Source organism: Eretmochelys imbricata, chromosome 19, assembly GCF_965152235.1.
Source record: "Eretmochelys imbricata isolate rEreImb1 chromosome 19, rEreImb1.hap1, whole genome shotgun sequence".
NCBI classification, from domain to species: Eukaryota; Metazoa; Chordata; order Testudines; family Cheloniidae; genus Eretmochelys; species Eretmochelys imbricata.
The window spans coordinates 2,762,257-2,789,401 of record NC_135590.1 but is presented as its reverse complement, the minus strand read 5'-3'; the positions used below and the strand labels follow the sequence as shown (position 1 = coordinate 2,789,401).

The following is a 27,145-nucleotide window of genomic DNA, read 5'->3' as shown; positions in this document are numbered from 1 at the left end:
TTAATAGCTTTTGGGTATTTTTTTTTTTTTAGCCCTGGCAAAATACTTTTTAGTCTAGTTTTATGTTCGTTTACAACACTGAGTAAAATCTGTTTTCATAACATAATTTGTAACGGAACATCTTTAAATTGCATTAACATCTGCTATAAGGCACATAACATAAGAGGTTTTTCTTTCAGAATTTTAGTTTCGGGGTTAAGAACCTCTGATTTCTCTTTTCCTCACCACTCCTATTCATTTTAATATTTTCTGCATTAACACCATGTCTCAAAGAGCCTTTGGATTGTACATCAGTGTGCTATTGTATTTTAAACTGCAACCAAGTACTGATTAGTAAGTACTTGGTATTAACGACCCTATTTAAGTACCATGCAGTAATAGTCTACTTCTAGGGTGTGGCTTGTCTTGTTCTAAGGATATATTGATAAATTGCTCATACTCAGTTACATTAAACATTGCTAGTTCAGACGATTATGGAGAAAATTACTGAAAATAAATAAACGTGGATATGAAACTTGTTAAAAAAAAGTTAAACACAGGCCAAGGAATAAGGATTTATAAAACTTTTCAGATGGCTTTCACCAATGAAAACCTATTACTGAATAAATACTATGAGCATTGGCAACATATCACAGTAGAGCGGTGTAACAGATTGACTCCTTACGCATTAATGGATGTAGTTGCAATTAAGATGTCTATTTGGTGACCTTGGGAGGCAGGTATTTGATTGAATTTTTTTAGGAAATGTTCTGGATGGCAGTTATAATCTTACTGAGTCAACATAATCTAGTGGTGTAGTGATGTAATTTTCACTGTCTTCCAAAACACACATTTTCGTGTCCCAAATTCATGAGGGTTTAGAGCTAGGTTTTGTATGTTACTGATATAGGGCATTGCGTAATTTAAAACTGAATAGTAAATAACATGGTGGTTTTATTTTTTCTAGTTGGTTAATGTTTTAACATATGCTTCGAGGGACAAACATTTCTTCACAAATGTAAACACATATATAGTTTAATGGTGGCAGCTGACTAAATACATTTGTAGAAGAGACTGCATGCATAAATTTTAAGTAATACAATTATCCATTATTGTAATTAAGGATTGGCATGTTGTGCTCTCATATTTTATAGCTAAAGCAATTAATGGAGCATGGTAGGAAGCTTTTCCTCTGACAAGATCAGGTTACGCTACCATTATTTCCACGTGTTTTTACCATAAATGAAGTAAGCAGGTGATGCCAGCCTGTCCTGAGATCCAGCTTGAATATCTGTGGGCCAACACAGAGTTTAGAAAGAGATAATCTTAAAATGTTACTGGTAACACTTATAAAGAAATTCCAAGTGATTACATTACTTTTTATATTGAAATTACGGAGACAGCTGCCACTGTCCATGAGAGGTTTTGCTTGGGGAAACTGATCCTATAATCTGTTCCTTGTATCTCTGTTTACTTTCCCAATATTTTCCATCCCTGTATCCCAAGCATTCTAACCGTAAATACTTTTCTGGTATGTATATTTCTAGATGTGCCAGATGAGGAATCTGGATTTAAGTCTCCATCTGTCACTTTCCAAAATGGACAGAAAAGCTTATTGTTTAAAGTTGACTTTGTTTCAGATGGACATGTCAGGAAGGGCAAAACTCCTTTTTCAAAATGCAAAATCTTCCTAATTATAACTGGAGTGTGTTGTACCCCTGCTGTTACTCTAGAAAAACGAAGATGCAGTGTAAAGAATTTTTTAAAAGTCAGCAGTAAGCGGTTACAACACATTTTGCAAACATTGAGCCGTTTTTTGCCCTGGAATATGCACATGCATGTCCCATTGGAACCAGGGGGTCTGAATTGCAGATATCAGAAGATAGAATTTGGCACTAATATTTACAGCAGTCCATTGAATTATGTAATCTCCCCTAGGCAGAGGAAATTAGGAGAACAGATCAGGTAGTCACAAAAAGAATCTAAGATAACATTAGAAGTCAAGAAATCTGGATTCTTGGAGTGCTATCCCTGTGGGCGCTCCATTCCAGGTGACGGTGCATCCCGGCGCCGTTGATCGGAGATCTTCGGTAGCAGTGCGTGGTCGGGATGCATGCACTCAGCTGCTGTCTCGCGGTCTCGTTAGAGTCTGCCTGACTGCGCACGTCCTGCGCCCCCCTCAGTTCCTTCTCAATTGTCCTCGGCTGTCATCTGGGCAGTGCTGATCCTCTTCCCTGGTCTCTGAAGGAAACAATTACAAAGAATATATAAAGAGTTAGTTAGTAAGATCCCAGTTGTTTCCCTTCCCTTAGAATAGTTACTTAGTTTAAAACAACAAACCAAACCCCTCCCCCTGTTTTTTTTCAAGCTTGTCTACTGCAGAGACACACTCCCCTTGCACTCCAAGGTCAATAATGCCAGGGACTTCAGAATTTAAGAAACGTGCTTCCTGTCAGGACTCTATGCCAAGGTCCGATGGACACTCACGTTGTGTGAAGTGCCTCAGCGAGACACATGTCCCTGCTAAGTGTGTCCATTGCACGAGCCTCAAAACCAGGGCTTGTCGTGACAGGGACCTGTGGCTGAAAATGCTTCTCAAGCAGAAATCTCTGCAGCCACCTCTGGAGACGGGCACTGTCAAACCCTCTCCCTGGCCAGGTCTGAACCAATTGGGAGCATGGCTTCACCCTCTCAGGCAGAGAGGCAAGAAGCCCAACTGTCTCTGAGCAGAGACTTTCACAAGGGTAAAGGGTCTCCTGCGAGATCCTTACCCTCAGTGCTGTCAGCACCGAAGGCAGGCACCTCCGACCATTCCAGCACCTAAGCCACGGCTCTCGTGGAGCACAGAGGCAGGGACCTGACTTCCAGTGCAGGGAAGATCTCCTTGGCACTGGTCCCTTTGGCACCAAAAATAGACCTGGTACGGACAGCGCACTCTCCCCCGGTGCTGACAAGAACGTCGGCACCGAGCCTGCCTGCTGCTCACATAGCAGTTCATTCCCTTGAATAGGCAAGACCTGAATTACTAATGTTTAATAATAAAAAATAAAAAAGCGGAATATCTATTTTACAATAAGCTTTAGGTTATGTATCCTAAAGAAACAAAGAGAACAATTTTGTGTGTCTGTGTGTCGGCAGTTCACCTTTTATGGAAGCAGGGCAGGCTTAATGGTAGAGGATTTGTAACTGATTGGGGACTACAGAATACAACCAGGTAGTAAAAAAAACACAATTCACATTACCTAGTGTCTGAAACTGGCCTGCCTATGGCATTTTGAAGAAGTGAATATAATAGATCAGGGCCTAAAATAAAAGGAAAGTTAGTAGCAAATCATCTTTCTAATACTCAGATTTAAATTAAGGTCATGTTTCCTTAAAATACCAGTGACAGCCTCAGAAGCTGTCTCTCTTTTTGCTGTAAAGGGCTTTGCATGCTAAATTTCATATAAGAATTAGTTAACATGGAGGAGTTCTGCCTTGCTGTCTCAGATTGCCAGATGCCTAACGCATGTGTGGGTGTGTCTCACTGCATTGTCAAAAAGAAAAGGAGGACTTGTGGCACCTTAGAGACTAACAAATTTATTTGTATTATGATTGACACAAAATGCAGGATTATAAAAGACACCTCATTTTTCCAGTTGGTAAAACTGGGGATTCTTCCTGTAAGCCTGTGGAAAAGATGTAAGTAAAACACCTTAATCTGGAAGGTGCATGTCGTCCAGATATGCATGTAGGTGTGTAGAGGTTTTTTTTTTATTGTTTAATTCTTCTGCAGCCTTATTCTTATTTTATGAATTCTATGTGACATGTTCCAAAACATCCAAAAATACCAAACACACACACCCATTTCAAATGAAGAATCAGCACTATCATAAGGAATGTATAATGAATACATATATTTTGCCACTGTACTCTCATTAGGTTCTACGTGCACCAATTTCACATTTATAATAAGGAAACTGCATGAGTGATCAAACAGCGCTTGTGTGTTCTTTGCTGCCATCTGTACCCACATCTTATTGTTTTAAGTTGTTACGGGTGGGGGAACAGCTGATTCCTGATGTGGGGAATTTCCTGATATGGATTTATTTGAATGGCAAACAAAATATCATGGAGAGAATGTTGTCAGACTTGTTTTATGAATGCAAATATTTTCCAGTGTTTCCCCAGAAACCTGACTGGTTCTTTCTTGCTTGTTTGTTCTCTTAGGCCCCTGCTCTAAAACCTCTTAATACATCAGAATTCTAAAGTAGGGTGTGGAAGGCAAGTGGGAAAAGAATTGAGGAAAACCGAAGAGGCAGGAGTATGTGTTGAAACCGATCCAAAATTTCTGCTCATGTTTCAGGCAGAAGTTGCATTACACATCCCATTTTGGTACCTTTTTCCAGTCGTGCTCCCATTAAGGTTCTGCTTCTTAATGGGGTCTGCATTTCACCAGTTGAGAATCAATGTCCTGTTAGGTTTCAGAGTAACAGCCGTGTTAGTCTGTATTCACAAAAAGAAAAGGAGGACTTGTGGCACCTTAGAGACTAACCAATTTATTTGAGCATGAGCTTTCGTGAGCTACAGCTCACTTCATCGGATGCATATGCTCACGAAAGCTCATGCTCAAATAAATTGGTTAGTCTCTAAGGTGCCACAAGTACTCCTTTTCTTAATGTCCTGTTACATGCTAAATAATTTGGTGCTGGTTCTATTATCCAGTGAAGTTTAGGGCTTGATGAATTGAATACCATCTAGCTTTCTTGCTAAAACTGGGAGCATTTGTTCTTTTCAGTTTTGCTCTGTCATTTGGAGGTAAAATTTAATTGCTTTACGCCAAGCACTAATGTAGACTACTTAGGGCTTGTCTACACTAGCACTTTACAGTGCTGGAACTTGTTCGCTCAGGGGTGTGGAACCCTCCCACCCCCCGAATGCTGCAAGTTTCAGCGCTGTAAAGTGCCAGTGTAGACAGTGCACCAGCGCTGGGAGCTATTCCTCTCGTGGAGGTGGTGGGTTGTTTTTTTTTGTGGTGGTGGTTTTTTTTAAAGAGTGCTGGGAGACCTCTGTCCCAGCGCTATGCCGCGGCTACACAAGCCACGTTAAAGCGCTGCCAGTGAAGACCCCTTAGAAATCCAAATGCATTAGCATTTAACCCTTCTTTCACCCCAGTAAGTGCTATCTTGGAATGAATAAAGAGAGTTTACGCTGAGGAACAGCACTTTCTTCCTTTCCTTCAGTAACTGAGAGGCTGGAGCATTTTCACTTTGAGTGGGAAAGTTTTGTTGAAGCCAGTAGCAGTGAAAGTTGGTGGATTCTTTGCAGCAGTGTAGAATTTGAGTTCTAAAGATTTGCTTTGTCGCTGAACAAAGTGAGGAATGAGACTTGCTGCTGCTGCTTTGGAGCTATGAAGTAGAAATGGCAGTAGACCCTGACTGTGGTACGCTAGAATTATGCCTAGTACTCTTTGGAAATGAGTACACAAGGGAGGGCATTTATAACCTGCATGATTAGACTTCTTAAGATCTATATCTGGGCCCTGAAAAATGCGTATCAAGACTTTGTGACTTAATTAGATACTGATAAAGAAGAATAGTTCATCAGTTCTAAATACAAAATATCACATCTGAATTTTACATCGTTTATTTGTTCCAAATTTTTAATAAATTTCGTGAAATTACTCTCCTAATCTAAGATGTTTTATATCTGTTACCTATATTTTAGCCAAATCTTGAGGAAGGAACCAATAATGAAGAGCCATTGGAAAACCACAGCAAGACTACCCAACAAGTTTTCCTTCAACATGTCGTTTTCCAATGGCTCTTCATTACTGGTTCCTTCCTCAAGAGTTGTATGTCTGGTAGGGATTGGGTAGTGGTATAAATGAAACAATTGTGTAGGCATTAAGGTCTCTTTCAAAGAGGTTGGTCTGGCTTTTCTTGGGTATATTCCTGAAACTAGCACAGGTAAATTCACGTTTTTTAATAAAGTGTCTGTATAATCTAGTGGTTCTTTCAAGTCCTTTAATGCTTTGGGATAGTCTTCTTTATTGTCAGTACTTGAAACACTGGATGAATACTGAGAAGGACTGCAGCTGGACTCATCAGTGAGTGTTGTACTCTTGTAACTGATTGTAGAACTGCATGAAGCACACTTGGAGCAGTGAGGCTTGTAAGATGTCCAGAACTTCATTTCATGGTTGAATAGATCTGCGTCTAAAGGAGTGAAATTAGGATATCTTGGAGGATGATTATTTTACTGATGGCATCTTACTCTGCTTTTCCTTTCGAAAATGTAAAGCAGAAGAAAGCTTTATGGAAAACCTGAGCTAATTCACTTTTTTTTTTTTTAAACAGACACCATAATTATTGGTAATGACGGGGTGAAATTAACTCACTTATCTGGAGCAAAAGGATGCTTGAAAAAGCACAGAGGCCTCCTTCTGCTTCCTGTTTCTGTGCTACATTGCTTCTTTTTAAAAAAATTTTGCACTCCAGAGTTTTTCTTTTTGCAAAGAGGAATTAAAAGGTTTCATGATTCAGCAGCAACTGTATGAGTCTCTGGAACTATCAAAACTGCCAGAGAGAGAAGCTAACCAAGCAGTTAGAACTATTCACTGACTTGTTTTTAATTTTCCTTCCCCCATATATCAACCAGGTGTAACTGAAAGGAGCTTTCAAAGATGTCGAAAACTAACAAATCAAAATCTGGATCCCGCTCGTCTCGTTCAAGATCTGGATCGAGATCACGCTCCCGATCCTTCTCCAAATCCCGTTCACGCTCCCGTTCTGTCTCGCGATCAAGAAAACGCAGGCTCAGGTAATGCATGCGGCTTGATTGCACCCTTTGATTTCAAAGAGTGTTTCTTCTTCCTCTGTTCTGCTCAGATGGTGGCTGCACTAACAAGCCCTCCTGTGAAAACCCTTTTGTTAGTTTCTAGAGTAGCTTAAGTGTTCTGTGTCTTGGGTTACTGATTTTGTTTGCTCTCTGTTCTGTCTTGCAATATGCTATTGATAGTGTGTCCTACAACAGGCGTGTCTTGCATTGTTCTGCACTCTTTAGTAATCGCTGATCATTTTTATGTAACATTCCCGTCTGTTTCTGATATATGTAGATGATGTTCCTCGGAACACTGTGCTGTTAGTGAAGGAATGTTGACCCAGATTAAATGGAGGAAAGAATAAATTTTATTTTGTTATGCAGTAGATAACATCTGTTCTTACGGCTTCATTTTAAACCTCTTAACAGACCTAAGTTGTTCTTGATCAATTTTTTTGTAAATTATTCACTTTAATGATTTAAGGGCCTGAAATCAGAGAGTGTTGACATTTTTGGCATCATTTCTTGTCAGAACTGACAAATGGGAAAGACAGCTGAGAGATTCCACAGCGAAATGTGCTCCTTCTTTTCATTTGTTAGCTTCTCTGTTCTCTTCTCTCTCTCTATCCCCCCGCCCCCAACTTTATTGATAACCGCTTTCAAAAAGGTCTTTAGGAAAAGTCATGCATTTCTTAGAGTTGAGTTCAGGAGGGTCTCTTCCAGAATGTCAGTCTAAGCCTCTGATGGGAAAGGGGTGGGGGGGGGGTGTTCTAGCATGAGGGGAATCAATAACTGAATTCTGCAATGGTAACTATGGGCAGATCATGTAAATTAGTTAATCTCACTGCTGAGCTCTATGGTGAGAAATCCTCAGTGTGCATGATAGTTGCTGCATCTCTGAATTACTTCTGACTGGACCAATTTAAGACTAAATAAAAAGAAAGCATGGATTTCTATCACCCAGTATCCTACATGACTAGTTAAGGCTTTTTATATCTTGCAAGGCCACCACCATTTGGTAATGATCTTCACTTAAAAAAACAAAACAAAAAACCCTCTATACCAGTTGGGATATATGTTATGATGTTCGTCTGCTTTTTCTTGAATCTTAAATGCATTGTTAAGATTCTGAACATTGCTAGGCTTGTAAACATATGCAACTGTTAATTATTAAAAGGGATTTTTTAAGATACAGAAACATAATAAAAATACAATCAGAAAGAGGAGAAGGCCAGGACAAAACCAAAGCAGAGATGGAGACCCAGGTGGAACTGAGTTCTTTTTCAGGGAAGCTGAAGAATTAGAAAGGGTGCAGTATAGCTTTGGAGGATCTGGCCAACATTGAAGAAACTATGATAAATGGAAATCCAGATGCATTAAATTGAACAGGGCAAATCTCTCTTGTCTTGTGTTGCTGCTGAAACAACTTGGGTGGTGGTAATAAATTGTTAAGAGAATTGGAATGGAGAGGGTTAATATAGACAAGTCATCTTCTTGCAAGGCTTTCACATACTCACTGAGGTAGGTGTAGTGCAATATCTTAGGGAGAAGAGACTAGAAAATTAATCTGTTTCAGAAAAAAAAAAATTGGGGACATCATTTTGCTTTCCATGTCCCTTGGTTTTTTGACTTGTATTCTGTGCTCTTTCTGCATGTTTGCTTCCGGTTAGTCTTGTGTACTTAACTTTTGTTTGTAGGGTCAAGTATGTTGCTGTTTCTTTTCATTTTTGACCGTTGTAAAAAGAGTGGAATGGCCAGAACTTGAGAACAATGTATATTAAATTAACTGGCTAGCCATGCAGTCCAAAATAATTATCACTTCTGGCACATGTATATTGTATTTTGCATACTGCATCCTTTTTAAATAATTTCTTGTGAACAGTCTCTGCAGATTTTGGAGTGAGATTTTCATGTTCTATGCCTCAATAAAATGACACAATGGATTTTGGAAGCAGCATGCAACAGGTCCCTCACTAGTAATTGGTAACAAATGCAGTAGGCGCCTGGGGACGGGAGCATGTGAATTCTGCTTAGTGCTTTCGGAGAACTGCTCTTAATCCGTTCATTTTCACTGCCTGCCTCTGCATGTATCTTTCCTTCTTTCTTGTGTTGATAACTGTTTTCGAATGAGAAAGTATCTAAGGTAAGTTGCACTGTTTTCTTGTTTTGAATAAAGGAGGACAAATTCTATCAGGAGATGATGAAGCAATTTATATTGACACAGATTTACACCAGATGTTACTACAGCTGTAACATAAGCCATTGGCTGTTAAACATTAGTGTATTTGATAATTGGACAAAAGAGAACCTCATTTTAACCCAATTAAAAAGTGAGAATTGACTTTAAGCTTTAGAAACTTCAGTGGCAAAGTGTTATGTACAGTTTACTAATATTTTGGGGAAAGAGATGTAGAAGCTAATGCCCATCAGGATAAGATACCTAAATACTGTTACTGCCAGAGTTAGTCAACTCTTTAGATAACTGGAACTTTATTAATACAGTAAGAAAAGTGTTTTAATGTTTGCAGTAAATATCCATCATCATAAGCCGTGAGTGAGATTTGCTGCAGGGATTTTTAACCCTGTGTAGTGTTGGAGTTTTCTTCATATTTTACGAGAACATAGTTGCTAATACCCTTCCCTGTCAGTACAACTTAGCAGTTGTCCAATATTCATAAAGTACATTAACCTGATTAATCCTGAGCCATGATACTACTTTTAAAACTGCAACTACTGCAGGTTTTTAAATACTTGATAAAACTAAGGGGAATCCAATTATATTGGAAAAACACCTTTTATTTCTCCACCTCTGATCAGCACTTACATATCCCCTGAAATGTTGTGTTCTTTAAATCTGTAACCCCAGATATGAACGCTCCCATTTAGTCCTAAATTCCGTTCTCTTCCTTCTTCCATTCATAACCTGCATGCTTATATCTACCCCTTGAAAAGCAAGCTGATGTGTGTTGATAAACAGTGCCATCATGTGGCATCAGGCTACGGATACGTTAAATGCCTTCGGCAATCTTTTCTTGATGCTCTGTCTTTATTTTACTTGATGGAGATCAAGATTAATAACAACAGCAATTCATGTATGGTTTGAGATTAGAAATATAGAGAAGTCAGTCCTTGGTTTTTCTCTTCAGTGCTACCGTTTTCACTTACAAGTGTTGAAGTTCATTTAATTTCTCTGGCAAGGAAAGGGTTTTCTTTTTGAAATCCTGTTTAAATTAAAAGCATATGAGATATTTAGGGGCTGCAAAGAAGGGAGAGTTCAGTCTGTTACAAGAGACAGCGCTGGCCTTATGGGGTAGAAATGCATTCCCGCCCTGCCGGAGACCAAGGATTAGAGATAGCCTTGGCACTCTTTGAACTGTGAAGACTGGACATTTGAGATTGCCACTTGGATTTCTGAAGGTGGGTACCAGCCACGTTAGTCCGAGGATAGTCAGAACAAATGTATCCCTATCATGGTCTCAGCCGTGATTCTAAGGAAGTTGATTTCCTGTCCAGCTGTAGTTCAGATGTCGTGAAATTACTGCCAGGGATTGTGTGTGGATGGGGCAACAGTGTTCACTGGGAGAAAAGGTATAGTGTTCGCATGAGCAAAGGAAAAATCACTTAAGGGACTGTGACCCCTACATAAAACCAGTAAAATAACATTTAAAACTCTTTTTCAAACAGAAGGCTGCACTGAGAGAGAGAGGTTTCCAAATACTGTTTTCTTTTTTAGTTCTAGGTCCCGTTCAAGATCATATTCTCCGTCTCACAACAGAGAAAGGAACCACCCAAGAGTGTATCAGAGTCGGGATTTCAGAGGTCATAACAGAGGGTATAGGAGACCATATTATTTCCGTGGACGGAACCGAGGATTTTATCCATGGGGCCAGTATAACCGAGGAGGCTATGGAAATTACAGGTCAAATTGGCAAAATTATCGCCAAGCCTACAGCCCTCGTAGGGGGCGTTCCCGCTCTCGATCACCGAAGAGAAGGTCTCCATCACCAAGATCAAGAAGCCATTCTAGAAACTCTGATAAGTCATCTTCTGATAGGTCAAGGAGGTCTTCATCTTCCCGGTCTTCCTCGAACCACAGCCGAGTTGAGTCTTCTAAGCGTAGGTCCATAAAGGAAAAAAAATCCTCTTCCAAGGACACCCGGGCATCACAGGCTGCAGGAGATAATCAAGGTGATGATTCGAAGGATCCGCTGTTTTCGGGAGGAGCTGCTCAAGATGTCAAGGTGTCTGAGGGGTCAAAGCCATGGCAAGACATGAGCACTTACAGCACAAGTTCAGTGTCAAGAGCATCTGCCGTGCCTGAGCTTAGCCCAAGAGAGCGCAGTCCTGCGCTAAAAAGCCCTCTCCAGTCTGTTGTGGTGAGGCGCCGTTCTCCTCGGCCAAGTCCATTGCAGAAGCCCAGTCCTCCACTGTCAAACCCCTCACAGCTGGGGTCTGTTTTACAAAGCAGTGCCTCATTTCAGACAGGCTCACATCAGGGTCCGTTTGACCATGGTTCATCAGGATTGAGCCCAACGAGGAAGAGTCCTGTGTGTAAAAGTCCCACGACAATCGGTTCAATTTATGGTGCCTCGCAGAAGGAGGAAGCAGCAACTCCTGGTGGGGCAGCCTTCTCAAAGAGGCAAGTTGTGCATTTTTCCTTTGTGTTCAATTCACGTGCCGGGTACTCTGGGGTGGGGGAATTGAGGAGGTGTGTGTAACTCTCATTGAGTCGTAGGCCTGATTCTGCATTATAGGAAGTAGTTCTCTAGTTTTGTTTTCTTAACATCATAACTTTGTTAGTGTTGTAAAGATGACATAGATACCTCAGAATTCCCTTTTAAACTTGAAGGTTTTTATAAATTTTTAAAGTGCTCAAGGAGCTTTCCAGAAATTTGATTTTTTTTATTAGTCTAAAAATTGTCACATTCCTGAATCACTACATATAACATATATATTTGAGGTTGTATATTCCCTAGCTCACATATGGTTAATTACTTATTTTGGGGCATTTCTCAATTTTAAATCGATGTTGGAGCATCAAAAATTCGGTTGGTGCTGCTGATGCCAGACTTGCTGATTTTGGGGGAAGAGGTGCTGATGCAACTGAAACCTTCACTTGCAGAAGGCTTGTTTGCTTGTTTTTGGGCACTGTCAAATTTAACAGACAAAATACTGATTCCCTCTTGAAATCTATCCCAGAGTGAGTAGGCTTGTGGCTCTTGGACTCCAGCAAATGTTATAGGTTTGCAAAGGGAAAAATTTTGTTTAAAAAACTTAAACACACAACTAACGGTGTATCCTAATAGAAACAAACCAATACAAACACGGTGAGAGCCAGGGTGCACATGCATTGGGATACATTTTATGTATGATTGGAATCAGGAAAAAAAAGATCTTCAGTATAGGAGTGTCTTTCTGATATGGTCCAGTCAGCAGCCCAAAGCCCCTGGCAAGTGTCCCTCTAATTTTTTTCATTTTAAAGGACCTCCTCACTCGAAAGGTACTATTGTGTTCTCAAATGCTCGTTAATCATTTTCATTTCTCTCTGTTAATTTAAGATTATTTGGAGCAAGTTCTATTAATTATCAAAGACCTCTGATGATGATGATGATGATAGCAGAACTAGGTCTTGCTCCACTCTTGACTTTTAAAATAGTGTGAGGTGCTTTAGACTTAACCCACCACTATCGCATTGAAATATGTGCTGATAATCTTTCACCAGCATGTGTTAAACTTTAAATTGGTTTGGGGGATTGTCATTCCCAGTTCTAGAATAAAGTGCCTGTCTGTCCTCCCAAGAGAAGAAATCTTTTTCCCATTAACCTTTTTATTTTTGCTTTTATTTGTGTTTACAGTATATGAAATGTTTAGCTTTCCTAGGAAACTTGCATCCAAAATGTGACGTAGCTTTTGAGGCATTTATTTCCAGTGTGTTGTTTAAAGCAGAACAGTCCAAGTTGAAAGTTTTGATGTGTTAATTCTTCTGAACCAGGTTTGTAAGTGACTAAACAGATTGGGTAAGACCTTAATATTTTCCTTAGAAAATATAGGTAAGTTGGTTCTCTTTTTATTTGCTCAAGAAGAGCTTTTTGCTGTTCCACTTTGCTCTTGAACCTCACATCATCCATTTTGCATACCCATCTTCCAGCACGTTTGCTGAATATATTAAGACCATATTCATGTCTTCTAAAGTAAACATTTGGGTAGCTTTACATTTTACCTTATTTATCAGGGACCAGAGAGAGACTTCTATGTTTTTATGTCTTGGAATTTTTAAGACTTGTTTGCTTGCTTTGAATTTTAGGAATTAGACTCTTGTCTATACTTTAATAAGAGAATTGCTTAAATGTGTGTGTGTGTGTGTGTGTGTATGTGTGTGTTTGTTTGTTTGTTTTTTAAATAGGTATTTGGAAGAACAGAAGACTGAGAATGGGAAAGACAAGGAACAGAAACTAACAAATGTTGAAAAGGAAAAAATGAAAGAGAAGGGAGGCTTCTCTGAATTGGGTTTAGGAGATGGAAAGATGAAATCAGACCTGTACACCTCCAAAACTGACCCTGAAAAGCCTTATCGCAGTAGCCAGTCTCCTAAACGCTATAAGTTTCGAGATGACTTTGAGAAGCTGAAGATGGCAGAGTTCCACAAGGAAGGTCATTATGGCAAAGACGAGATGGATGAACAGGATAAGAAAGACAAGGCAAAGGGCCGAAAGGATTCGGAGTTTGATGATGAGCCCAAATTCATGTCTAAAGTGGTAGCAACCTCCAGCAAAATTCAGGATGAGGATAGGCCAGGTAAATGGGAAGGCATAGTGTTCTTACCATCTGCAAAGGAGAAGCAAAGGAAAGCTGAGGAAATGGAGGAGGATCCCTATTCTGAAAGATCTAAAAAGGAAGACAAGCTAGCATCCAAGAGAGCAGAAGCTGGTCACAGGGGGTTTGTTCCTGAAAAGAATTTTAGAGTAACTGCTTACAAAGCAAGTCAGGAAAAAAGTACATCACCACCTCTGAGAAAGGCCTCTGAGAGTCGGGAGAAGCCAGGAACCAGAGGAGATGGTTTAGCCACTGGCAAATCCTCCTTTTCCATTACACGGGAGGCCCAGGTCAATGTCCGAATGGATTCCTTTGATGAAGATCTTGCACGGTAAGGATTTGCCTTTAAGTTAAATCTAGGTAGTGGCTTCACTAGCCTATTTCCCCTTCTCCCCCACCCCCCAACCCCTTGTGGATCTCTCTAAAACATAGGCAGGTTAAATAAAGAATATTGTACAATCAGCTACCAACACGTCATTTGTCACAGAGAGCACATGAATCTCTAAATGTTAACACACCAATATGACTCTCCTGTGTGGAAGGTGAATCATGTTATTCCCATTTTGCAGATGGAGAAAGTGAAGCTTAAAGTTTGAGTGACTTTCCCTGAGCTACCCAGGAAGTCAGTGCAAAGACACTAGTTTAGAACTTGGGAGATTCTGGATCCCAGTCCTTCATTCAAGCCACACCATTCCGTGTTCAAAAGTAATCAAATTCTGCTCTCCACTGTCCAGAGCTACTCAGAATGTTGCAATGTCAGCGTTACAGCTTAAAAAATGTATGTTTGCAAGGCACTTTGTTCTCTTCTCAATGTATGGTAACATTGCTAGTGAAATCCTCCTAGAAGCCCCAAAAGCTACTTAAAATTTTCTGTAAGGCTCTGGTGCTTCAGGAGACCACTAGGGGATGCTCAATAAAGTTAGTTCTGCTAAAGGGAAGAGCTACTAGTCAATAAATAGAAAAGGAATATTTGTGGCACCTTAGAGACTAACAAATTTATTTGAGCATAAGCTTTCGTGAGCTACAGCTCACTTCATCGGATGCAATGTTTATGCTCAAATGCAATGGTTATGCTCAAATAAATTTGTTAGTCTCTAAGGTGCCACAAGTACTCCTTTTCTTTTTGCGGATACAGACTAACACGGCTGCTACTCTGAAACTAGTCAATAAATGTCAGTTTGCTCTGTGGAACACTGGAGGGAGTGCTAAAACTCAGCAGGAATGAAGAGAAAGGAACTAAGATGGCTGCTAATGGCATGTGAGTCACATGTGAGGACATGCAACATGGGTTTTAGGGACTTTGAACATGCAAACAATAAGTGATCAGAATTACCATTACAGCATTATAATGCAGTTTGGATGTGCTTTAAAAAACAGTCTTTTCTGAGCCACAGGATTTGCTTTTTACTGAAGCAATTCTATACATGGGATGTGTGCTGTGGAGATTGTGGATTATATTCTGCTGCAGCAAAGCGGATGAAAGACCCTCACTTTAAAAAAAAAAATCAGACTTTATATTAAATACACTTTTCTTTTTAAAAATCAGTTTAAAATTAAATTTGAAATTATGATAACCTATGTTAAGGCCTAGATTTACCATAATCTGTTAAAATAATGTAAATAAATACTGCATCAGTGAGCCTCTTCAGTTTTAATGAGTTCATAGAATATCAGGGTTGGAAGGGACCTCAGGAGGTCATTTACTTTAATTATTCAGTGTAGCTAGCAGGTGTAGCGAGGTGATTGTCTTCTGTTGGACTAGTTCATTCAAAGATGAAAAATCCATTAAGAGCCAAAAAAGTAGGAAAGCTTGTTTTCCTCTTCTTGTCTATGAATAATAACGGAGTGGGAGAGAATAAGATCTACTAGTTCTAAGAACGTGAAGAACATGGGGCCAGAGTTTCAAAGATATGTAGGTGCCTACTGGGTTTACAAAAGCATTTAAGCACCCACAGTACCTAACTCTCATTAACTTCAGTGGGAGTCAGGTGCTTAACTCCCATGCTTTTGTAATCCCACTAGACACTTACCTGCATCTTTAGATACCTTTTGAAAATCTGGCCCATTGTGACCATAAGCAGTCCATTCACTCACTGCAATTCAGACTTCCTTTGCTTAGTCAGTCAGTTTTTTCTTATGTATCTGGCACATTTAAGGGAGCTTTATTTAATCAAAAAATTCTAAAATGCTGTTTTTCTGCATTTTTAATTGAATTTCAGTTTTCATCTGAATGCAGCTTGATACAAATCACACGTAAAAAAATTAGCATCTAGTGTGTAAGAAATGCATCAGTCACCATTTTATAATGTAATAATGTAAGAATCTGAACAAAAGTAAGTAATGCTATATAATTGCTTAAATAAATGTGTATAGATACAGTGTATCCTCCTGGTTCGCAAATGGTACCAAATTTAGTGTCAAGGCTACATTTAATGGTAGATCAACATGTTTTAAATGTCCATTCTCATTGGTGAGTTATTTTCCTAAAGAAAGGTTATACTAAAGTACAAATGTAAAACAAGATTAAAATCAAAGTTTAAAGTTCCTGCTCGGTGCTTTAAATCACTTCTGTTTAAATCAGTCTTCTCTGTGCTGCAGCAGGGTGATGGTGACTGCTATTCTTCCCCAGGGATGTAGGGCTGGGTGGGATCCATGATGTGCTGGGAAGGGTTTGACTTACATACAAGAACTGGGATGCTGGTTGAGCAATACTGGACAATTAGCTCTCCTGTTTCTGAGCAACCTTTTGTTAATGCTACTCTCTCATCCTCTGTGTGGGTCTGATGGCCCATTGTGGTGAGGCACATTTATTATTAACAGATTCAGCTTTCCTTAGATTTATTCTAGGGCAATATTAAGGTCTTACCCAACCTTTTCAGGGCTTTGAAGATCCTTCTTCCATCTTCTGTGGTTGCCTCCACTGGTTTTGGGATATTTAACACCCCTGGGCGTCAGATAAATGATGGCTGAGATGAGCTTCTGGGCCTGGTCCTATCCAGTTCTCTCTACTGCTTCTGAGATTAAAATCTAGCCCCAGATGTTGGGGGTGGGAGGGGGAAGGTAAAATATACCTCTTCCTATATAAGGCTGAATCAGACAGCCCATCATCTGCATATTGTAACAAGATCTGGCTATAAATAGGGAAGTTTGTGATGAACCTTGCAGAAAAGAGGAACCTGTAATTCAGAAGCCATATAAGGGGGCAAACACAGAACCATTGAAAATTGTATTACAGAGGACTTTCTAGTAGTATATGAAATGCAGTAGCTGGAATAAGTCCAGTTTATTGCTTTGAAGGTTGTCAACTTGCAGTTTGAAAGCTGCTTCTGTTTAGCGTGGTTTTATGATGGTTATATTTTTAAAATATGTGTTCTTTTCTAGTCCAAGTGGTTTATTGGCGCAGGAGCGGAAGCTATGTCGTGACTTAGTACACAGCAACAAAAAAGAGCAGGAATTCCGCTCCATTTTCCACCATATACAGTCAGCTCAGTCTCAGCGAAGTCCTTCTGAATTATTTGCTCAGCACATAGTGACTATAGTCCATCATGTAAAAGGTGAGTCAAGTGTCCACACATTCTTGGTTGAAAGTTCACCCTTTGCTTCTCCACCCCACTATATCCGTTCCTTGGAACGGTGTTCCATTCATGCTAGTTAATTACCCAAGAGAATTGCTGACCAACAGGACAAGTGATAGAGTAAAATAGTAACCATGTGGGATGTTTTCCCCCAACTTCTTGCATTTAGCTGTAGGAGGAGAGGGGAGAGGCCGTCTTGCCTACCCTCAAAACTGCAAAAAGTAACACTCTTGCAGCAGACTGGCGTGGGATCTGCAGATATTTGGGGTAGTCTAATGGATTTGCATAAATTTAGTTTTTGTTTTAAAAATATGTTCATTGTTAAACACAACTGAGGCAGAATTCACCACTGACACAGGCATGTGCCATTTTCTGATTTCAAGTGGGTGGCCTCCACTTTTGCTAGAGCCATTGACTCTCATCCGTTTGTCACCTGGCTACACATTTTTACTTTCTGAAGCCATTGCAGACATGGTGTTAGAGTTCACATGCCTTTTCCTAAAATCTGACTTGTATTAATTATGTGATGTTTCTTCACTGAAAACCCCGACAGAGCATCACTTTGGGTCTTCAGGAATGACACTGAATGAACGCTTTACAAAATACCTAAAGAGAGGAATGGAGCAAGATCAAGCTAAAAACAAGAAGAGCCCTGAAATCCACAGGTGGGGGGTATTGTTTTAATGTTTTTTCTAAAGCTCCAGGGGTATTTTTAAAATATTAATAGTTAACTATGGGGCATAAATCAAAAATACAAGAGAGGAGCCAACAGTAAACAAAACTTGTCAGTCATGTAGTTAAGAACGTAGTAATTGCCATACTGGGTCTTGGGCCAGGTCAGTGAATTGTCTAGTTTAGTGGTTCTCAAACTATGGGTCAGGACCCCAAAGTGGGTCATGATCCCATTTTAATGGCGTCGCCAGGGCTGTCATTAAACTTGCTGGGTCCTGGAGCTGAAGCCAAAGTCCAAGCCCCACCGCCCAGGGCTGAAGCCCTCAAGTTTCGTTACCCCCCAGGGTGAGGGTTCAGGCATCGGTCCGGTCTTGTCGTAATTTTTGTTGTTAAAAGGGGGCTGCGGTGCAATGAAGTTTGAGAAACCCTGCTCTAGTTTGATTTCCATTCTCTGATAGTCCCAGCTGATTGAGAGGAAGGTTTAAAAAACCCTACAAGGACAACTATGGAATAATCTGACTCAGAAAAGGTTGTCCTTAGTCCTTGTTGGATGGCTGAAAGCTCTGAAGCATGAAGGCTTATATCCCTTATCAAATTGTTTTGATGATGTCTAATGTAATTGCATGTTCATGTCACAGAAATGCCTAATTGCCTTTGAATCGTGCTAGCTCCTGGCTCCTAGTTTGAAGAAGTGAATTCCACAGGTTGATTAGTCCTTTTAAAAAAAAAAAAAAATCATCACACACAAATTTTTATTCCTTTCACCTTTACATTTTGTCTCTTTCCATTTTATTGAATGGCCTCTTGTTCTTGTTTGGTCTTGTCACGCACACAATTTTAAACCCACAAAAGTAAGTGACAACGGTGCCTCTATGACATGGCTATTCCCAAATTATATGAATTTATCTTTTTAAAATAGCCCCTACTTGTGTTTCTGCCTAAGGATTGTTGTTTGCGCTGTGTGATCATCCATGCTATTATCTAGACACAGAGAAGTATCGCTCTAGATTTTCAGCCCAAACCCAGTTTAAATTTGCCGATCTCTTTTTTGTAAATAAATATAACCTCTTTACCATATTTGCAATCTGCTAGATAACTGTTTCTTTGGAGCTATTGGGCTTTGCCATTGAAGTAGGCAATGAAATATTGTACAAGAGACCTGTGATTTGTGGGGGCCAGCACAGTAACGCATGCTCATCAGCTGCCCAGTCAGTCATGGGTAAGAAAACCATATTACGAGGACTTTTAACACATTAATGGTCAGTTCATTAACATAATGCACCTGTTATGGTCTGAGTATCAGGATTGTGTGTTACTCTGTATGCACAGCATTTCACTTTCAGGGTATAATTGCCTGCTCAACTTTACTTTAAAAAGCAGTATAGAATGTATATTTATAATGGAGAAACTACCTGTTTTAAAATAGAATTAGGATTAGGAGATCTTGGAGTACTGTTTATGGGAAGGCTGTAATAGCTTCATTCTCTGCTTTATTTTTAGGAGGATAGATATTTCTCCCAGTACTTTCAGAAAACATGGATTCACTCAAGAGGAAATGAAGAGCTCCAGAGAGCCTGGCAACAAGGTGAACTGTTGATCTGATCAATAATTGAACAAAATGAGTGCATTGGGCATGAACTTAACAGTGATGTTTTTGTTTAAATTACTCTCTACTTAAGTTTGTGTTTTTCTTTTAAGGATGGGCATAATTCTAAAAATGAACTACAAAGGGTTAATTTTTATTAAAAATGTATCATCAACCTTTGTGAAGTGGTTAGAATATGGTAAATGACCCCAAAGTCAATTGAGGTGAGCTTGAGAAAAAAAGAGAGGATATTTGGAACAAGTGCCCATGATGAGAGAAGAGACTTTTTGTGATATTTTTCTGCTTGTAAGTATTATTAAATCAATTGTATACATGCGATATTTCCAACCATGTTTTCAAAAGACATGCATGTCAAAAAGGAAAGTAAAAATAAATCCATATCTAAACCAAATACACTATTACTAAGCAGATAATAAATCTTGTTCTAACACTTTTACTGTATCATTTCTGTTGATTGCTGTTGCTTTAACACTCAGCACCTGTTTTGATAGACCAGGCCCCTGGGAATCCAGTATATTAGCTATTATGAGTAGAACAATGTTAAGCCATTGTACAGTCTATAAGCAATCATAAAAATGGTTTAACCTAAAATGTTATATTTTGGGGTTTTTAACCTTTGTGTGTTCAACTTCATACATATTTACAGTGAAGAGATTTAAACAGTCCTGCTGAAACCTTACTTGTTTCATATATTTGTTTTTGATTTTTTCCAAACACACTTGTGGCTTGACATGGACGATGGTGAGATGAATTTGATGGGCCTGATCTCTGAGCGCCAGCTTGGCAGTGTGTATAAAAAACATGGTTTTCAAACAGCTCTCCAGCCCTTCATGAAACAGATGTGCCCTCACAAATGCAAATAGGTGTCTGCTGCGCTACATAAGGTTGCTGCTGCTGATTTTGTCACTTACCTATCAGCCATCGTGTTGGGAGCACTTTTGCTCTGAGTAACAGTTAAAGCCCTTTGCCTGGGGAAAGCAGAAGAGCAAACAATACAAACAAAGCACCAGCTCCCACTCCTGCTGCTAATTGAAATTAATCTTTTTTTAAACAAAAAAGTGTTTAGAAATTCATGTAAGTAAAAATTTAATAGCTAGAGAATTACTAATCTCTCTCTTTATTTAATTCAAGATAAATCTAATCATTTGGTGTATGTTGCAAATCCAGTCGTGCAGTTCCCAAGCATAGCACTGTGTGCAAATACTCTAGAGCCTGCTCAGTTAACCCAATAACTATTTTCCTTTTTCAAAGGAGAATTTCTTAATTGGAAAATGATATTAAGACAAATGTTACACACCCAGAAAATTTCCTCTGGTTAACTAAATTTAAAAGATTGTGCCTAGTGCTGAAGATTTTTCTGCATACAATTGACTGTACTATTCTCGACTGTACCTTTTCTGGTTATTGGCTATTTTGTCTTCTCTTCATAATGTACCTTACATTAATAGACCTGCTAGACAGACACATGGAGGGGAAAATCTTCTGTAGAATGTCCCCTGGTTCTGTGAAATAAAGTGCAACTGGTGTGTCATTCATTGTGAAGATCATTACTAGTAAGGATGTTTGGTTTCGATTTGACAGCGATTAAAACAAGATTCCGAGAATATTCATAGTTCCCAGAATAAATTCAACAGCTGCTTTTCTCTGGCCTCTGTGTAACTCCACCACTTGACTCAGGAACCGTGATGTTAGCATCACATCTTCCAAGTGGCAAATAGCTATTGCCCCTCTCTCTTTCAGTGCTGCCTTCAGATCTAGCACTTTAAAATTTCATCTGACATTTAGGGAGATGGGTCTGGTCCCTCTGAGGAGTGAGAGGAATTCTGTTATTCAGTGGCAATCCCCTGGGGGCACAAGAAACATAAAGAGCTAGGGTTGCATATGTGCCCCAGTTGAGTTATACAAAATCAGTTGGACTTGACTTCCCATTAGAGGACCGTTAACCACTAACGTTCTCAATTTTCACTGGCTGTGATACATAACCTAAGTTAGTCTTTGGTCTCCTGATATGTTCTCTCCCCTTCTCTCCTCCCCCCTTTCCTCCCCACCCCTGTATTATCAAGCTATGTTTATAATATTTTAAAGGGGAAAAGTGTATATATAATACAATATGTAGGAAAACTGAAGACTTCAAATGAAGATTTTATATTCTTGTAGTGAATCATTCTGCATTTTTGAATGGTTGGTTTATAAACTCATGCCCTCCAGAAGTCTCTGCAGACAGTAGCAAAGTAATGGTGCTGAAGTCTTTGATAAGCTGCTAAACCTTTCTGTTAAACTTTCACCCATTCCTTGCTTTTGCAGACTGAAGGGAAATATAAAGACGACCCAGTTGACCTGCGCCTTGATATCGAACGTCGTAAAAAACATAAAGAAAGAGATCTTAAACGAGAGAAGTCGAGAGAATCCGTGGACTCAAGAGATTCAAGCCATTCAAGGGAAAGATCAACTGAGAAACCAGAGAGAAGTCACAAAGGGTCAAAAAAGAAGTATGTAGAAGGCTAATCTTCACTTCTTTATTGCATGATCCCTGCCACTTCTATTGTAATTGGAAACAAGACCTTGCATTATGGAATTGGTAGTATGTAGGGCTGTTGATTTAATTGCAGTTAACTCACACGATTAACAAAAAAAATGAATCGCAGTTAAAAAATCAATTGCGATTAATAGCACTGTTAAACAATAGAATACCAATTGAAATGTATTAAATATTTGTTTCAGAGTAGCAGCCGTGTTAGTCTGTATCCGTAAAAAGAAAAGGAGTACCTGTGGCACCTTAGAGACTAACAAATTTATTTGAGCATAAGCTTTCGTGAGCTACAGCTCACTTCATGGGATGCATTCAGTGGAAAATACAGTGGAAGATGTTAGGAGGCTTATTCCTTCACCCACTCGCTTCCCTGGTCCTTCTCGCATGAACAGAGAGCAACAATACCCGAAGTCCAAAGGTGCAAACAATTCAATGTTTATTGGGGTGAACTTCCGGCAAGCATGATTCCAGTTTCCTTCCTTAGTGTCCCCCTTCCCAGCTCTGACACCACAGAGCCTTACCTGTGTCCCTGTTCCCATTTTCCCCCTTCTTAGCAAAACACGATTCCAATTTCCCCACCCCCATTCCCTGTTCCCATTTCCCCCCCTTACTTCCTGATTGACTGCAGACTATATTTTCCACTGCATGCATCCGATGAAGTGAGCTGTAGCTCACAAAAGCTTATGCTCTAATAAATCTGTTAGTCTGTAAGGTGCTGCAAGTACTTCTGTTCTTTTTAAATATTTGTGGATGTTTTCTACATTTTCAAATATATCTATTTCAATTACAACACAGAATACAAAGTGTACAGTGCTCACTTTATATTACAAAATATTTGCATTGTAAAAATGATAAACAAAATAAATAGTATTTTTCAGTTCATCTCATACAAGTACTGTAGTGCAATCTATCTATCATGAAAGTGCGATTTTCAAATGTAGTTTTTTATTCTATAACTGCACTCAAAAACATCTGTAAATATCTTGTGACGCCAGTTACAATAGTGACATGTGAATGTTCTCACTTTCAGGTGACATTGTAAAGGAGAAGCAGGCAGCCTTATCTCCTGCAAGTGTAAACAAACTTGTTTGTCTTAGTGATTGGCTGAACAAGAAGTAGGACTGATTAGACTTGTAGACTCTTAAGTTGTACATTGTTTTATTTTTGAATGCAGGATTTTTTGGTACATAATTCTACATTTGTAAATTCGACTTTCATGTTAAAGAGATTGCACTACAGTACTTATCTTTTTTTACAGTACAAATATTTTAATTCAAAAATAAATTAAAACTTTGTATTCTGTGTTGTTTGAAATTAATATATTTTAAAATGTAGTAAACATCCAAAAATATTCAAAATAATTGGTATTCTATTGTTTAACAGCGCGATTAATCACGATTAATTGCTTGACAACCCTAGTAGTATGCCTGCTGCTGTAACTAGTAGAGCTGAGCTGTGCTTGCCTTCTGTGATTAGATGCAGAACTACAAAGGGGAAGTGCAGCTATCGTACGTGTTGAATAATCAGGGGAAACAAACTAAGTGGCTGCTTGTGCCAGGATGAGCAAATTACCTTTTTGTTTGGTTACTGCCTTCGCTTCACACAGAATGGAGAGATGCTGGCGGTGACTCCGCTGATTTGCTCTTAGGTTCATTTTAATACTTTCCCGTTGGTTCCATTTTCCTTTTAACTGATGCACACTTGGCATTGTGACTAATTTGTAACCCAGGAGAAACCTTGTGATGTGTGTTTGAGTTCACTGGACCAATGGATGACTTAATTTTTAAATAAAATATCTTTACTGCTTATCTATAAGCTGCTGGCTTTTGAATGACACCATGTCTGTCAAAGTTGGCAAAGAAATAGCCTTTTAGTGCACATTCATAAATTCAGACAGAACTGGCAGGCTGGGCCCTGATCCATCAAAACTTGTGTTTACCATGAATTATGAGTTTTCCCATTAAAGTTTGTGACTATTCACGTGCTTCAAGTTAAACACACGCTTAAGTGCTTTGCTGGATCGGGCTTAGAGCAACAGCTCAGCCTCATGGAATTGTTCTTTAACGTTCTTCTACCATGCAATTGCTGACCATTTTATTTCCTCCTATAAAGGTACAGTTTGCAAATCTGGTCATGTCATGGAGTGATGTTACCTTAAATTGAAATTTCTCCTGTAACAGAATGCAGCTGGATTTCTTTTACAAACGTGTGTCATAACTGGAAACTCTTAACAAAAAGAGCCTCTTCAACTGAGTGGATTTTTTTCTCCTGTAATGATGCAGGTCGAGATACCTACTGGAGAAAGGAGGCCAGTAGGAGGAATAAATTAGTCCCAGCTGCATAGCTGTACAATAGGTTTAAAGACCTCTGTGATCAGAGAGCACAGCCTGGTGGACAGGGCCCTGGACTCTGGGGGTCAGAAGACCTGGGTTGTCCTGTTCCCAGCTCTGTTACTGACCTGCTTTGTGACCTTAAGGAAGTCACTTCCCATCTCCTCTTCCTCTGTCTCATCTGTTTTGTCTGTAATCTCTAGGGCAGGTACTGTCTGTGTTTGTACAGCATCTAGCACAATGTGGCTCTGTTCTCAGCTGGGCTTCAGTTTGCTACCTTATTACAAACAGTGTAAGCTGAAAAGGGTCAGATGCCTCCTTACAATTTGTGTATGGTTTTAAGAACGAATCCTGGGAAAGGAGCTGTCCTGTGACCTCTCAGAGCTGCACACTGTAGCTGATTCTGAGCCGTTAACTAACTGTGATTTTGGCTGTGCACGGACATAATAAGGGAGGGCGGAGGAGTGATAGCATGACTTCACAGCAGAGACAGGACCGTACCAAGTTAGTGACTGCATTCGTGATTTTCTCTTCCCCTTTCCCCCTCTCAATCCCTGGTACAGGAAACACAGGAGAGTGCGTGAGCGATCCAGGTCCACTTCTTCATCTTCACAGTCTTCTCGTTCGTACAAAGGGGAGGACTACCCAGAGGAGAGCGAGGAGAGGGAGGAGAGTACCACAGGGTTTGACAAGTCCCGGCTTGGGACAAAAGAGTTTGCTGGCCCAAATGAGAGAGGAAGAGCTAGAGGGACCTTCGTAAGTTACCCCCTAAAAAAAACAAGAGTATAAAACCTTTGCATAAGACTTTGTGCAAATTGCTGCTTTTACCAGGTAATGTGATCTTAAAGGTGACTGGAAGTACACTAGTCTGGTGGTGATTCTACACTCTATGGTGGCTCCCAATCACCAACCCAGCATAAATTCTGGAGCTTGAAATTGGCAGTCTTGCTGATGATGTTTGAGACTGTATCCAGTCCAGTAGGCTCTAGTTTGTCAGTATTTGCTCAGCGGCACTGACAGGAGTAAAGACAAGCTTGTGTCAGAGAACTTACGATGAAGCCATTTTAATGACTCTTCTGGCTGCAATTCCACTGGTTCCTTTAGAAATAGCTCATGTTTTAATTAAATAGCCCTGCTGTGTTTGCACATTGTATGTGTGAAATGCCTTCCCTTGCACTCCCTGCACGTGCATATAAACCGATAGATAGCTGTGTATTTCCAGGGGTAGCTATATGATCAGATACGGTCAAAAATATTAATAGGTAATGAGAGTATAGGTGTTTGACAGTCTTCTTGTGGCTAGGCTAAAGGTGTTCTTGGGAACAGTTAGAGCTACAGAAAAGACAAGACCTAAGGCCATTTCTCTAAGCCCTGTTCTCTCTACCCCTCTTCTTTTCCTCTTCTGTTCGCTGCTACTCCAGTTCAGAGCAAGAGGCAGAGGGTGGAGCAGAGGTACCTTTTCGGGAAACAATAACAACAACAACAGCAGCGGCAATGACTTCCAGAAGCGAAACAGGGATGAGGAGTGGGACCCAGAATACACACCCAAGAGCAAGAAGTATTATCTGGTATGTTTCTGAAGAACCAGGGTATGTATGAACATGCCTTGCTGTGCATTCTATCTGCTTTTTACAGGTTACGTGTAGTCTTCAGGGGAGAGAGAACCAGCAACCATCAAGCCATCTAAAATACCAGTTCTGGGGTTCTCAAATCACTGTCCGCCACAAGAGGCCTCTAGAAATCTTTACTCACATCTAGGGAGCAGTCGGCTCTGACCGTTGTAGAACTGTTTGCCACTAACCAAAATCTGGAGGGCCCAGTAAAAGAACATGTCCTCCATGGGCAGTATGGAAACTTTAATGTGGATATATACCTATCTCATAGAACTGGAAGGGACCTTGAAAGGTCATCAAGTCCAGTCCCCTGCCTTCACAGCAGGACCAAGTACCGTCCCTTATTTTTGCCCCAGATCCCTAAATGGCCTCCTCAAGGATTGAACTCACAACCCTGGGTTCAGCAGACCAATGCTCAAACCACTGAGCTGTGCATCTCAACACTCTCTACAGTGCCTGCTTCTTCTGGGATTGGCTAATGCGATTCACTTTTATTGCTGGCTGTAGCATTCTTTCATTTTCTATCAGCTAGTCTGGCAAAATCCTGCATGGATTTCTCTTAGGGCTTCACTTTTGAGTTAGTATCAGCTTTATAGCTTATTTTCACCAACCCTCCCCCCTCCTCCCCCATTCTGTTGGATATTTGAGATCCCTCTAATCTTTTTTCAGAGTTATTATAAAGGTCATATGTGGCTTAGCCCTAAATCACTCTTGCTGTCCCTTCTTCTGCCCTGTCTTCTGATTGCTGTTGAAGACATAATCTTTATTATATATTGTGTTGGTCTCTACTTCACTCTCCTAGATACAATATTCTGGGTCATGTAATCAGTCCATAAACCTAATCAAAATTAGCTGTCCCAATAACATCTTTCTCTTATGCAAAATGTTCCCAAAAGTTTTTAAAAATGTATTGTAAATATAACATTCATGGTCAAAAGAGCATCTGAAAATGTGTGCAAAGCTTTTTCAAAAGAGTTAGTTAGGTGGGACGAATATAACTGCATGTAAAATCCTCCATAAAATAACTTCCTAGCTGTAAGCACAGAATCAGCTGCAGGCCCACTGAGTCTGGAGTGTGTTGGTGCCACCAGTGTCCTTCCTGGTCCAGAAAACTGCTAAGAGCTTTGTGCCAGAAAAAGAAACACACATGCACAAAAACAGAGGGGAAAGTAAAGAATGCTCAGTGAGCAATGCCCTTCCAGCCTCAACCAGTGGGCTGCTATTCT

The 27,145-nt window shown here is 39.9% G+C and overlaps 1 protein-coding gene across 6 annotated transcripts in view; it reads left to right on the top strand.

Moving 5' to 3' along the window:
* THRAP3 (thyroid hormone receptor associated protein 3) overlaps window positions 1–27,145 on the top strand; it is a 69,965-nt gene that overhangs the window by 41,071 nt on the left and 1,749 nt on the right. For all 6 annotated transcript variants that reach the window (XM_077838074.1, XM_077838069.1, XM_077838070.1 and 3 more), the window contains 9 exons: window positions 6,619–6,780; window positions 10,514–11,419; window positions 13,184–13,924; window positions 16,975–17,147; window positions 17,722–17,833; window positions 19,341–19,425; window positions 21,751–21,935; window positions 24,870–25,062; window positions 25,728–25,874. In XM_077838074.1, the coding sequence (XP_077694200.1) occupies window positions 6,644–6,780; window positions 10,514–11,419; window positions 13,184–13,924; window positions 16,975–17,147; window positions 17,722–17,833; window positions 19,341–19,425; window positions 21,751–21,935; window positions 24,870–25,062; window positions 25,728–25,874 (2,679 nt within the window). In that variant the 5' untranslated portion in view covers window positions 6,619–6,643. The remainder of the gene's footprint in view (window positions 1–6,618; window positions 6,781–10,513; window positions 11,420–13,183; window positions 13,925–16,974; window positions 17,148–17,721; window positions 17,834–19,340; window positions 19,426–21,750; window positions 21,936–24,869; window positions 25,063–25,727; window positions 25,875–27,145) is intronic.